The sequence below is a fragment of the Anomalospiza imberbis genome, chromosome 3 (assembly GCF_031753505.1).
Source record: "Anomalospiza imberbis isolate Cuckoo-Finch-1a 21T00152 chromosome 3, ASM3175350v1, whole genome shotgun sequence".
In the NCBI taxonomy this organism is placed as follows: domain Eukaryota; kingdom Metazoa; phylum Chordata; class Aves; order Passeriformes; family Viduidae; genus Anomalospiza; species Anomalospiza imberbis.
Genome location: NC_089683.1, coordinates 99,956,581 through 99,970,588, shown reverse-complemented (window position 1 = coordinate 99,970,588; position 14,008 = coordinate 99,956,581). Strand labels below are relative to the sequence as shown.

At 48.1% G+C, this 14,008-nt stretch overlaps 2 protein-coding genes across 4 annotated transcripts in view; both read right to left on the bottom strand.

Annotated features, from left to right (window-relative positions):
- Positions 1 to 14,008, bottom strand: part of ALK (ALK receptor tyrosine kinase) — a 408,209-nt gene that overhangs the window by 300,591 nt on the left and 93,610 nt on the right. Inside the window, exon 1 of one of the 3 annotated variants that reach the window (XM_068186032.1) lies at positions 2,879 to 3,648. The exons of 1 other annotated variant lie outside the window; for it this stretch is intronic. In XM_068186032.1, coding sequence (XP_068042133.1) covers positions 2,879 to 3,461 — 583 coding nt within the window. In that variant the 5' untranslated portion in view covers positions 3,462 to 3,648. Of the gene's footprint in view, positions 1 to 2,878; positions 3,649 to 14,008 lie in introns of those variants that run through there. One more of the 3 variants, XM_068186033.1, reaches the window with a different exon arrangement.
- LOC137471594 (ankyrin repeat domain-containing protein 9-like) overlaps positions 1 to 14,008 on the bottom strand; it is a 243,466-nt gene that overhangs the window by 180,390 nt on the left and 49,068 nt on the right. The window lies entirely within an intron of this gene.

Sequence of the window (14,008 nt, the reverse complement as noted above, 5' to 3'; positions counted from 1 at the left end):
AGGTTCGATCCTATTCCAACTGAATGAAACTTCCATGCAGTTTCTCTAAATGGAAGCTTCTTGCAGAATGCTCTGTTCCCACAAGGAAGAGTGTGAGAGAAATCTGGCATCAAGAATATTTGCAGAAGAGCCCTGTAGAAATTCAACTTTATGGCTTGTCTGCAGAACAACAGCTGTCCATAAGCACATCCTTTACTAATTGTTCAGTAACAGACTGAGACAAAGTGCTTTATGCTTTGTACAAGCATGCTGTGAAAAAAGGAAAGGATTCACCCCAGTTAAGTTTATCTTTGAGCCAGCAAATGAAAGTGTAAGTTAAAAAGAATAAAGCATTATTTACAGGACTCTGTTGTCACCTCTAAGGTCAGTGGGACTTCATTCCCTTGCCATTTTTCCTCACCCTAAAATATAATTCATTCTCCATTCACGTGGAGGATCATGTGGTGAAAATAATTTAGCAAGGTAATTATACATTTTCCTGGGATGTACTGCAACCCTGGACATCTCCAGCAGACAAGAGGAAAAACAAAAGCCCAGTATGCCAACATAAGTGAAGCAGCTTTCCGTTGTTGATGGGAGGATTGTGTTGTTTGAAATCCACTTCCAATTAGCTTAAGCAATGAAGGAAAGGCTCAGTTGCCTTAGGAAGGGCTTTAGTTAAGCCCCGTGCACATTAGCTGCAGTGGTGTCAATAACTGCTGGAATCTGACAGGCTGGGGGATGCTGTTCGTGCTGTTATCACTGTGTCAGCACATCCTGCTGTCGGCAGAGCTACACAGCACAAATTTAAGGCTGGCAGTGACACATGGTGTTCACATAGGCAGCACCTTAGCAAAGCAGGAGGAATGGATTTCCTAATGTTGTTAAACAAACCCACGTTACAAAAGCAGGGCAAAGCCACAGTGTAACTATGCTAAGGAGTTACTGCTGAAAAAGCAGAGGTGCAATTCGGAAAGAGACCAGGATTTTTACAGGAGATTGTAAACAGCTGCAAGGAGAAGTTACCACTTTGATATAGGTAAAGGAGTTCCATATTCCTTCCCTCTGCTCCTCCTTTTCCTGCCTCCTCTGTGATTGACTCTGCATGACTGTGTTACAGTAAGAACAGCAGAGCTTTCTCTCCAACGTGATTTTACAGAGGCATAGCTTCCTGCTGATCTGTAAAAACATGCATTTCTCCTAAACAGTGAGACAACAGACAAAATAAAGCCTGTGAGTTTTAATAGCTTTGGTAAAAGCTCCATCTGCATTGTATTAACATTAGAGAATCTGTTAGTTCTTATGTATGCCCTTCCCTCAGGTTAAAAACACACCTTCATCCTCTAAGACAAATGCATGTCCTCAAGCTCCATCATCAGGTGCTGTAAGTACCTGATTAAAAATGGCATTCAAAACTAAGGCTTCACTGCCCGAGGAGATCTGTAAATCGAAACAAGTGTTAATCACAACAAATTCTCCAAGCAGAAAGAAAAGGAGACAGTAGGGTTTGGTGTCTTTAATTTTTCATTATTCTTTATTTACGGTAATGTAGCAAGGCAAGACCTGCTGGAAGGTGGGAGGTGCTGGCCTCACCTAGCCACCTTGTGGTGGACAGCACCTCTGTGTTATCCCTGCCAGCTCCAGCACAGGAAGAGCTAACCTGGGTACCTCACTTTAGCCACAGCTGCAGGACTTACACACAGGCTACCCTGACAGTCAGCTTTGGTTTTCATTTCAGGCAGCAAGGAAGGAGATGGGTTCCATTTGTAGTTCTTCAGATGTCTATCCCATCTTTTCAGATAAGCATCAAAAATCAGTTGCTCCAACTTTGTATTCAAAGCCCAGCAGTGACTTCTCCCTCCTCTTGTGAATTTACTGAAGTGTATTCTGTGGTCCATTAAGTAGGTGGCTACTCAGGGACACACCATTGACTTCTACAAAGCTTCATAAAAGGTACCTGACTTAACTCACTGTGACAAATTATTTGGACCTGCAGTCCTCTAGGTATTATATTCTTCTAGTAGTAAAGGCTGAATCACAGCTTCTGTTAAAGATACAAAGCACACACAGAATGGAAATTTCTCTTGATCACTGGCCCACAACAGAGTCCTGATTTGAGATAAAGGAGCTGCCCCAAACCGTGACTGCCAATCACCGCCCACCAGAACCAAAATTCTGAGCCAGGTTCTCTCTTCACACAAATACTAGTGCTGCATGAGCCTTCTCAGATGTACAACTTCTTGTACTGTAGCTGATAGAATGCAATTCACTAAGGATCCTTTGGGGTTTTAAAATGTCAATCAGCCCTTATATTTTATGTTTAAAGAAGAGCAATAATATTAATATCCAGTAATAGAGATAGTAGCATTAGTGTACAAAATCGAGAGCCAGACCCAGCTTTGGAGATGTTTGTGCTGTTCCCTGGTCTTCTGGCACATAACCTTGAAACACTCACAGCACTCTGAGGAAGCATCCCTTTTTAGGATGATATTTTTTAAGTTTCAAAGAACCTGATCTTGCTGTCCTTCGACTAATGACAGTTTAACCTTCTAGGACTTGCTTGCGGCTTTCTAGCACATAGAAACTCTTGGCGTTTGGCAAAAATCCCTCATCACTTTCAAAACAGCCCTCCTGGCCCCACCAAAGCGCTTCGATACATTTCGCACGGGTAAAGCGCAACCCTTAGGGACAAGCCGTGAGGGGAAGGCGCGACTGCTCGGGGGAGCTGCGCTTCCCGCATCGGCGGGGCCGTCAGTGACCGGGACGGTGCGGGGCGCTGGACGCGTGTCCCGGCGGGGAGGGCGCACCGCACCGCACCGCCGGGGCACGGCGGGGGCTGCGCGGGAGCGGGCGAGGGGCGCTGCCCGGCGCGGTGCGCGGCATGCAACGCACGGCTCACCTGCCGCGGAGACGTAGAAGAGGAGGCGGGGGCGGGCGGCGCGGATGGCCGCCGACAGCCCTCGCTCGCTGCCCGGGAGGGCGCCGCGGCGCTCGGGCATCAGCCGCACCCGCAGCCGCCCGTCGCCGGCGCGGAGCCACCAGGCGAAGAGCTCGGTGAGGTTGAACTCCAGGTGCGCCCCGCCGGAGCCCGGCGGCGGCTCGCCGGCGCAGCCGTCCCGCACGGTGCCCTCGCCCAGCTCCAGCACCAGCTGCTTGGCGCGCCGCAGCCGCCGCCCGGCCGCCGAGGGCCCGGCGGGGACGGCGGGCGGCTCGGCCCGCGGCAGCGCCCCGCGGGCGGCGCGGAGCAGGGGCGCGCAGTCCAGGCGCAGGCGGCACCGCGCCGCGGCGCGCCCCGGCGGCCCCAGCACCAGCTCCCGCACGTAGGTGCGAAACAGCGAGGGCACGACGAAGTCCATCGCCAGGCTCCTCCTCTGCAGCCGCGAGAGGCCGGGGGCGTCCCGCGGTCCCGCCGCCCCCGGGGCCAAGCTCAAGGCGAGGCAGGCGGCGGCCAGGAGGCGGGCGGGCAGCCTGTCCCCAGCCATGACCCGCGAGGGGCCGGCAGCGCCCCGTCCTGCGCCCGCGGAGCGGCGCCGGGGAGCGCGATGCCGGCACGGCGCTCTGCGCAGGGAGCTCGGGGCCGCCGCCGGCCGCTCCGCCCGGGGCCGCCGCTGCGCGGGCTTTGCCGGCTCCAACTACCCGCCACAACGCAGGCATTACCCAGCGAGCGCTGACGTCACGCCCGAGCGCGCCCCCCAGCAGCCAATGGCGTCCCCGGTAGCCCTCATTATGCAAATGCCCGGGGGCGGGGCGGGCGGAGCGCTCATTGAGGGGAGAATGGCCCGGCGGGCGCGGGAGGCGGGCCGCGGTGCGCGGTCCCCCGGGACGGGCCGGGGCACGCGCGGGCCCCGGGAACGGGGCCGGGCAGCGGCCGCTTGCTGCCCGCAGCGGGGACACGGCGCTCCGGCAAGAGCACGGCTGGGGCCGCACCTCCACATGGCCCGGAGGGGCTGGGGGCGGGCACCGGGCGCCGAGCCCGGCTGCCACCCCCGTGGACTGGGGGGCTCTGGGGTCCCGTTCCCCGCCTCTTCTCTCTGTGCAGGCAATGATGGACATACCTGTCCGCTTTTCTTCCTTGCTTTCCTTTTCTTCCCTTCCCTTTTTTTCTCTTTCTTTCTCTCCCTTTACTTCCCTCTGTGCTTCCTCCCCATCCTTCCTTTTCCTCTCTTCCTTTCCTTTCTTCCCTTCCTTTCCTCCCTGGCTTCCTTCCGTACCTCCTTAAAGGCTAACGTCCGTAAAACGACCCTGCATGTCTTTCCCGTATAGATAAAGGGAAAAAAAAATGAGAAGCGAGAAGTAGGGGGGGAGAAATCTTAGAGTATAAGTCATTCTAAAAAATGGATCAAAATTCTTCTATTTCTGCATGAAAACAACAGCCTTAAGAAAGGTTCATGCAACAATTTCCCCTTTTTTTACCCTTCATAAATACAATTTAATTACTGTAATTACATTAGAGCTGTGCCTTAGGATAGCTAATCATAACTCATTCATATTTCTGGAAGTTGCCTATATGAATTAATGACTTATTATTATCTCTTTAGTTTGATACTTAATGCATGTATATTTTTATAATCCAGGTACTTTAACTATATAATCATTAGAGTGCAATTATTCTGTCGTGCAGTTATTCTTGTGCTTATATCAAATTAATGTTAATATACAGATATTGTGGAGCAGAACCACAGTGTAATGCCTCCATAATTGTAATGCCACAGAGTGTAATTGCAGGCGCAATGCTAGAAAAGGGAACCATGATCTTTTCTCTACAGAAGCGCTGAGGAAGGAACTTCAGGGCAATTGCTGAAGGATTAGTTAAATAACAGAGTTAATACAAAAAAAGCCACTTCTGTGCTGAGTTTAGCACCATACAGGTGAGCTGATTCAAAGCCCATCCAAGAAGCTGGCATTTCTCTGGCTGCAAATGCTTTGGACAGCTTTCCCCCAGCTCTTCTCATTTCAGAGTCCACTAGATCAACTTTCTCAACATGTGAAGCCTAATCCCTTACTTTTCACTTTTAATGACTTTGGGTCTCAGTCTCATCATGAGCCACCAGTAAGGTGCCATCCCTGGCTCTGGGACAGGGCACAGATGCCCTGGCATAAGTGATGCACCAGTGTCCATCCCAACACTGGCACCAGGGCTGTGCCCAGCTGCAGGTGGCCACCAGGGAGGCCACCTGCAGCTCACTGCTTGCATCTCCTCTCCGCAGCCCAGCACCTCCCTGCACCCACAGCTCTGCTTGGCCCTGGGCCAGCTGTGGGTCCTGAGCAGCAGGAAGGAGGCAGTGGCAGAGAAAGAAGAGGAGGACCAGGAGGAAGGCAGTGATGAGGATGGGACCTCCATCATCCTCATCTGGCCCACCAGCTCCTGCAGTGCCGCTTCTGGGTTAGTTGTGTTGCTACACCCCATGGTAGGGCAGGAGAGGTTCCCCGCCATGCACACACCACTCTGGGAATGATCTCTGCCTCCCCTGGCATGGAGTTGATGGAGCATTTCCATGTCCTACATCTCTTGGTCAGCTTTTGGCCCCCAGCCAGGAAGGGTAAAAGCTGATGTTCTGGCAGCTCAGAGGGAGCCATGGCTCAGGCAGCACCTCTGTCCCACCTCTACCATGGGCCTTTGTCCTGCCCCTGTGTCCTTTCCCATGGGGCAGGGCTGTGCAGGCACATCTGCCCTTGGGCTGGGGGAGCAGCAAGGCCTGGCACTGGTTCTCCTCTCTTTCTGCAGCTCCCGGGCACTGAAGGAGCTGTGGGTGGGAACATTACAGGGGTAAGCTGGGAAATGCTTCAGGAGCTGCAAGACAGGGGAACACAGCTCCCCAGCTGGGCAGAGGTGACCCTATGTTTGGGGGTAGTGTTGAGCACAGCTGTCTAAGAAGAGAGGATAGGCAACTAGGGGTTTATCCAGCTCTCTCCCTGCCCCTTCCCACTGCACAGGACAAAGGGAGCCCAAGTTACCTAACTGCCAAGCATCTAATCCCTGGAGAAGGAGGTGAGCCATGCAGTGTCTCTGCTCTGGGCTATGTCCCTGAGCTCTGCTCCCCAAGCTGAGCAGCAGAGGCACTACTGCTCCCCTTCTTCCACTCCTTGTCTTTTACCCAGTGGAGGACATTTAGTGCCAGGAGTTTGGAGAAGCTGGCAGAGGTGAAGATCACTGCCCTGTAGCCGGGCTGGGATGCCAGGGATGTCTCGCTAGTGGAGTGAACTGGTGTGGGAGGGAGGAAGGGTCTGTGGTGCCTTTTAGCAAGCAGAGGGATTGGAGAGCCACCAGGAACACCAGCATGTCCTTACCAGTGGCACTGGGAGAAATGCTGTGGTGCAGGGCAGAGAGCCCAGGAGGGCAGAGGGTCCTTGCTCTGCCACACTCAGGCTACTGGGGCTGGGTGGCAGCTCCTCAGTGCCCCTTTTTTTGTGGGGCTGCTCTGTGAGCAGAGCAGGCTGATCCCAAGCAAGAGCTTCCAATGGCCCTGTCTGGCAATGGAGGACAACTTTGCTGCTCACCAGGTGAATTTTGGAAGGAAAGGCCTGGCTGAACTGTGCTCACTTGTCCTGTGAGTGTCACCATGCAGGTGTGGGACCCCAAGGGAGGACATCACCTGGACGAGCAAAGACACCTGTTGTGTGATAGTCACTGGGTACAGTTCTGGGGGGACAGAGAGCCTCCACAGCTGCCCAGGGCTTAGAGGAGGGCAGGGCAAAGGCTGGGACAGGGTGTCCCAGTGACGCATCAGCTTTCAGGAGTCTCCGAGCCAAAGCCACAGCTCCAGCTGCCAGCTCCCTGTCTGTTCTGTCTCATCGCTCAGCATGGCGATGTCCACTGATGGGCTTTTGGGATCTGTGGAGGTCCTCTGGTCCAACTCCCCTCCTTGAGCAGGCTCATCCAGAACAAGCTGCCCAGGACAGTTCATCCACTGGTAGCTATAGGAGTCCAAAAAGGGATTTCTTTCAAAGCAGGACATTTATGTTCCTCCATCCTTCGTATTTACCAGTGAGGTGGAGTGGTTGCTTTAGTGCCACATCAGTGCAGTAACAGCTGGAGTGTAAAAGAGCCAAAGAGACTTTTGCAAAGGTGTCTGAGTTCCTGCATTTTTTGTGAAAAGGGCAGGATTTTAACTATCACTTCTCCTTTAGTCATGGCATTGCCCAGTATCTGCAATTAGGGCAGTCACTCAAAATCAAAAGCTGTTCTTTCTCTTGGACCTGCCTTAATTCCAGCATCTTGGGGATTGAATGCTGGCACAGCAGGCCTGCCAGAGACATTCCCACTGGTTGGCTGGTGTGCACCAAGGCGACTCTGTCTTCAGCCATCATGGTCACGTCCAGGCAAAACCAGCTTGTGTTCCTGACCAGGCCCTTGAAGAGAGAAAAGGGCAGCAATGCAGACACAGCATTTGCTCCAGTCCAGGGCAGCAGCTGCTCAAACCAGCCCACCATGACTGTCTGTGCTGCTGGGCCTGTGGGGGTTGTCAGGGCACACAGGATTCAACCTGAATTACCTCCATGAAACACAGCTGTCACAAGCTTCAGTGCACAAGGACCCAGGAGCTGGTGCTGGAAATCACTGACCCAGGACATGGAAAGCTTTCAGCAACTATGCCTATCCTGGAATAGACTGTGCCATGTGCATCCATTTCTCTTAAAAACTGTTCTCCTAGAAAAAGAGGGTTTCTCCTGAAAAAGACTTTTCCTGGGGAAGAGGCACCAGGGAGGGTCTGAGAGGGAGGAGAACTTCACATATCACAGGGAACCAGATGTACAACAAGTTTTTTCTTGTTTGTTTGTTTGTTTGTTTTGGTGGTGGTGGTGTTGTTGTTAAATTAAAGAAGAGGGTGCAAGAAGGGCCATGAGGTTTGTTATAAATTCTCACCAGGCCAAACAAAGACACCAGGCCATGGGTCAGGGAACTCTTGTTCTTTACTGTGTAGTCATTCAACTCCAGCGACCAGCCCACTATTGAGACTCAAAAGGTGTTGGCTAACGAGCCCTTAAATTTGTACAATAGGCTTCCACATGTGGTGGCTAACAAGCCTTTAATTTTGTACTGTACACTGCCATAAACTTACAAGTCCTCAAAAGAAACTTCTCAAAGGTGCTGGCTCACAAGTCACAAAACACTTCCACAAGCTCCCCACTCCCACAAAACACAGTCTGGAGTATGGAATAGAAAATGACAGCTGTGCTTTGCCCAAGCAAAGCAAGGGAGAAGAGAAATAAAGGTGGAGAAGAGAGAACAAAGAATATCATCAGTTCATGTAGATGGTCCGGAGCTGGGGCGAACAGTGAAAGAGAAAGGGGGAAAAAAGAGAGCGAGGGGCTCACCCACTTCCTTTCATAGTTAACCTGGTGCAGGCCTCTTATCTAAACCAGATTTTTCTCACCTTTTTGTTCACACATGGCACAGTCAGCCCTTGGAACTGTCCTCCAGGGAGTGAGTCCAGGGTGAGACCTGAGCACAAGTGTCCAGGCAGAGCAGGAAGTTGGCTCAGTTCAGCACTGCCCCACCTCCAGAGGACCCTCTCTTCTAATCACAGCCTTCCTGCCACAACAGTCAGAACATTGTATTATGCCTGGTGCTTCGCTAGTCCACAACTGGAAACAAACTGAAGTGCATAAAAGTGCTGTAACATACAATCCAGTGCAAAAGGACTTCAAATTGATCTGTATGCTTCTATTCCTTTGAGCTCAGATTACTTACTCAAAATAAATGCTAAGTGGACTAAATTAATACTATGCTCCTGTCTTTTCATTCCACCTCATCTTCTACTCTAGTGGATAGCCTTATGAATATGCACAAATGTGCAAAATGTCCCTGGACTGGGAACTACATTCTCAAACCTGCCCTCTTCACCATGTTCTTTTGGACTCTCATAGTCTGCCATAGTTTCATGTGCTACTGAAAATGCCTGTTATTGCAGATTATTGTATACTGGCTACAGGAATTGTTCTAAAAATCTCAGTGATCATTTTCTATGGGCTTTTTTCCTGCTTGCACAGATCAATCAGATTTCCATCAAATGAATCTGCTGCCGTGGGACTTCTACAGGTTTCAGTTCTCAGTATTTTCCTCTGGGATTCAATCAATTTGACCCTAATGCTTAGGCTCATTTCAGTGATTAGTAAGTCTCCTATTGAGTGTAACTGGGTAGACCCTGGGCACAGTTCAGATTTTCAACTAATGTACAGAATAATTTGTTACAGATAATGTTGCAGAACAATTTAATTGATTCCTTTATGCTCACCATCTTGCTGAGATAGACCATGTCTTCTCAAATTTACTTTTTATTTTGGAAATTTTATGGGCACCTCATTGACCTCTGTCTTAACTTGGAAGTTAAAGCTGGCCCCAGTGATAAGTCAGGCTGGCATGAGTGGAGCCTTTGCTCTCTGATCTTTTCTGAGAATTAGATAAAAAATGTATGGTGGCACACCACAGCCTTCTTCCATGTCCCCTTTCATATTTCTAGGTGATATTGCCTGGAGTGGAATCAGCTACTCTAATCTTTTCAGGATCTTCCTTCTCTACTATATTTGCCCCCCCAAAAAAGCTGTTGATCAGGAGAAGGTATTATGATGTGCCTGACTTCAGCATACGGGAATTTGGTTTTGGTCAGTGTCACCGGTGCAGGTGCTGGACAGACCCCAGTGGCTCTGCCACCTGTAGAGAGGATGTTCCCTGGGGACAATATGGAAAAAACCCTGAGGTGCCTGACGACAAGACAATGGGGAAGGGGATCTTTGCCTGCATTTGAGTGGTGATGCAGCCTTGAATGCCTAAGGCACACATGGCACTCAATGAAATAATCTGCATGTGCTTGATGAGCAAAAATAAAATAAGTAGGGTTCTGAGACAAGTGGCAGCTAACAGACTGTTATTTACCTCTCCCAAGGAAATTAGGTAGCGCATCAAAGCATGTAGACATGTACTTTTCCCACTGTATTGCTTTGTTTCATTCTCACAAACCACAAGAAAGAGCTGAAAACTGAAATGAAGAGGTGTCTTTATTAATAGACTTTTAATGGTGCAGGAACAGCTGTTAATACTTTGAAAGAGAAAAAGTGAAAATGTGAAAATGGACCCATTAATGCATGAAAAGAGGCAAAGAAATCAATGAGGGATCTCCAGTGGTTGAGTTGCTGGCCTGCTTTTTCATCTCCTTTTTTTAATTGGTCTTTAACAGGGAGAGTGGTACGGACAATTGGAAAGGAATAGAAGCTTGGCCAATACAGCTGCTAATGAAGGCCAGGTAAGGAAATACTTTGTTCAACTCTGTGATAGGTTGGGATCAGCAGATCTGGACAATATGCTTCCCAGGTTTTTAATTTAGCTAATGAATTGACTCTGTCGCTGGCAATTAATTTTGAAAAGTGGAGGAAAACCAAGGTAGTCTCAAAGGATACGGGTGGGGGGGATTAAATACAGTGCTAACCTTTACTGTGGAGGGGAAAAGTCACATTGGTAGGTCTACATTTCTGCATCAGCAAAAAAGTGGAAGAGAGCAAGTCAGACAGAGGACTTCTGTGGAAGCACAGTGAGGTGTGAGAGGTGAGGGTGTGACACCAATGGAAGGCACATTCTGCTGATAGAAGATTCACAAATCTCAAGCATTAAGATATCCATGCCAGGAAAAATGTATTACCTGTTTGGGATCTAATTTCTACTGTTTAGATGTTGGGAAAGACCCAGTAAATGTTATATTTCCACATTCTAGCAAACCTCTGCCAGAACTTCCTAGGAAATATTACTGGGGTAATAGACCTGAGCAATACCATGCAGCCTCAAAATCAGTCAGAAGACTCTTGGAAATGGAGTACTGTGTGTGAAAGATGGGTTTATAATAGACTGAGCAAGCATCAGAAATTGCTTTGCTCTAGCACTTCTGCTTGTACTTAGCTGAGAATATAAACAGTCAGCTCCTTAAGCAACACTGCTTTGGGAAGGCTTCACCACAGCTGAATGCGGAGATCTGGATTTGGACAGGCATATTAGAGTGTCACCAAAGCAAAAGGAGAAAAATACTATTGATGGATAAAGCCAAGCTATCTACAAGGAGATGGTGTGTAGGAACAATGTTTTTCAGCTAGATTTTGGAAAGACATAGTGAGTACTGATTATTAGTACTCCTGGTGGTGTGTAGAGGGACATGTCATTTATGTTTTCCCTCTTCCACTGAATTCCTACTACAAGTCATCTGTTATCCATGCTCTGGGTGGGATGTTAGATTCAAGGTGCAGTGGAAAGGCCTCTAGACAAAGTGTCTGTACACTATTATTTCAAAGAGACAGCTGAGGATGGGGACTATTTCTAGATAAAATGTTTGGTGTCTAGACACATCAGCTTGGAAGGAAGAATACAGAGGGAGCAGGCAATGGGGCTGGTGATGCACATTTTGTTTGGGACTGTGTAGGAAGGGAGCAAACTTCAAGGAGAAACAACCTTAGTCCCTCCACGCAGTGCAGTCTTGCTTCCTAAGCCTGCTGAGCTAAACTGCCTGACAGACACCTTAGGCCACCAGGATCCAGCTGCCAGCCCAGCCTGTGCTTTGGTAGATCTTCCCTCACTAGGGTTAGGCTGGACAGCTGCTGATCAATTAGCATCCAATGCATGAAAGGCATGGGCTGAATTCCTTATTCACTGCTTTGCTGCTCACAGTCCAGAGCTTGTAACTGAGGGGCCAGAGCTGAAAGCCTGTAAATATCCACTCTACTGACTTCAATGAACCTACTTTGGATTTACACTAATGAGGCAGAAAGTAGATTGTGGCTCTTGCTCATCACTTTGTAATCACTCTGGCTCCCTGAGACAAAGGCAGTGAATCAACAATGCTCATTATTTCATTTACTGCTTTGCTTAAGCCACCTGCCCTTTCTTTAGCTATTGAGTGTTTCTAAAGTAGCCTTCCATTTGCCAAGATAAAGCATAATAGCCTCTTCTATTACCTTGGATTTTTGTCTTCCTCATCATGTCAATTAGTGTTTGCATTTTAACAGAGATCCTGCCTGAAAGCATTCTATCCTCTAATGTCACAATTAGTGTTTCTTTCTGTTGGACCAATTATAGGTGATAATGTTACTATTTGACAGTGTTTGTGTTCTAATTAAGTGCCTGATTGTAAATTTGGTTCTCAATTCCAGCCAAGCTGCTTCTTTTTCATAGGTTATTCCCTAGCCACAGCTATATACAGATCCCTGGAATTATGCATGAAAATAAAAATAGACGAGTCACCACTTGTATGAAATATTTTCTCACTTTCATTCAGATTCATCTTTCCTCTTTTGTTATTGAGCACCCTGAGCATTTTTTCTTATTTGCTGAGAATCTTTATCAAGGACAGAGCATGCCACAGATAAAAGCAGAATGGAGCTTCTGAATGACAAGTTTAATCCATCACTTAAAGCTCCTGCTTTCAAGTGTCAGCCATGAACCACTGATTGTTAATATCACCAAGCACCAGGATGCATCAGTACAACTGTTTTGCCCATTAAGAAAAACAAACAAATCAAGGCTGAGTGTCAGGTTATAAAATGGGAAGCCTCATCCTATAAAGCAGGATTGGGGACAAAAATGAAGTAAGATGAATTACTGTGTTTATAATGGGGGAAATGCCATTCTCATATATATATATATATATATATATATATATATATATACATATATATATGATTCCATCTTGGCACTACGTAGAACTACTTATATGTGGCATTATGTAGAACAGCATGGGGACATTTGAGAGCATTACTTGTCCTGTAATTCTGCTTGCCCCACCTTGCATAAATGAAGGGATCTACTCCTAAATCTGCACCAGTTTGCAAGTCTTTGAATACTGGTGTGCACAAGACAGCTTATAAAGTTCATGTGAAAGAAGCATGCTGGAAGCAACACACATTAGTGCAGAGTGTGTTGTGATTTTCATACCTTGCAGGATCCAACACATCACCAACAGAGTGTGATCTTTTTCCCTGATCACCTGAATGAGCAATACACAGGCACAAATACAATCTTGCCTTGCTTCAGTGCCCTCAAGTGAATTGTGCTCACACAAGGGAACAGGCCAATTTTATGGCATTTGAAGTGATGGTTGAAATTTTAAAAGCAGTCAAGCTAGCTAAAACATTCCTATTTCACAGATACCAAAGGACCTTGCAGTGGAATTCTGTATCTGGGAAGGAGTTTCTCCAAGAGGACTCAGCTGATCACGTTAATTCAAAAGAGCTATATTGTGAAATGGAAAATGTTCCAGCATCATGTAATGTCCCAGTGTGGAGCCTGGTCCTGTACTGACTGACACAAACCACAGTTCACGGAAACAGAGCCTCACTGGAAAGCTCTTGGTGGGGCTTTGCTTTTGCACTGCCAAGAGCTCTTGCTGCCCAGGTACTCATGAGGCAGCTCCCAACTGGGTCTTGCCTTCTCCCAAAGACATTTATCTGAACAGACTGCAGAACCAATGAAGTTTTGGACACAGGATCCCTGTCTCTGGATCCTGCAGAGGAAAAGCAACCTGTAGTTCAGCTTCCATGAGTTATCAGATCTGGTACTAAATCACCTCATTGCTTAGGGGATTTTCCCTGTAGGTGCTCTGGATTTATAATACATACTTCTTTAGGGTTTTAGTTGAACATCTGGCTAAAACATACAGACATGCTTATGGAAAGATTTAGAAGCACTATCTCCTTTTACTTTCAGAGCAAGGAATAATAAAATACTGTGCACATTTCTCTGTCTCCCTTCCCTTACTGTTTTCATAGGTTCTCAGGTGTTTGATATGCTCAGGAGTCGTCTTGAGGTCATGGCTTTTCCTTTGAAACACAGAAACTGCCTTCCTTGTGTAGCTATATCTCTTCTCTGTTAGCTAGTCCTCCTGTCAACAAGGACATGCTGCCTCCTCCTTCCTGTCCAGATTTCATATGCCTGAAATTCTTCTGCATTTTGTACAGGTTGTTGTACTTTGTGCCTTTCAAGGCTTCTACCGACTTTGAACCACCTGTCTGGGATTGTGAACAGCCCACTCTGTGCCCATGCTACATTGGAATG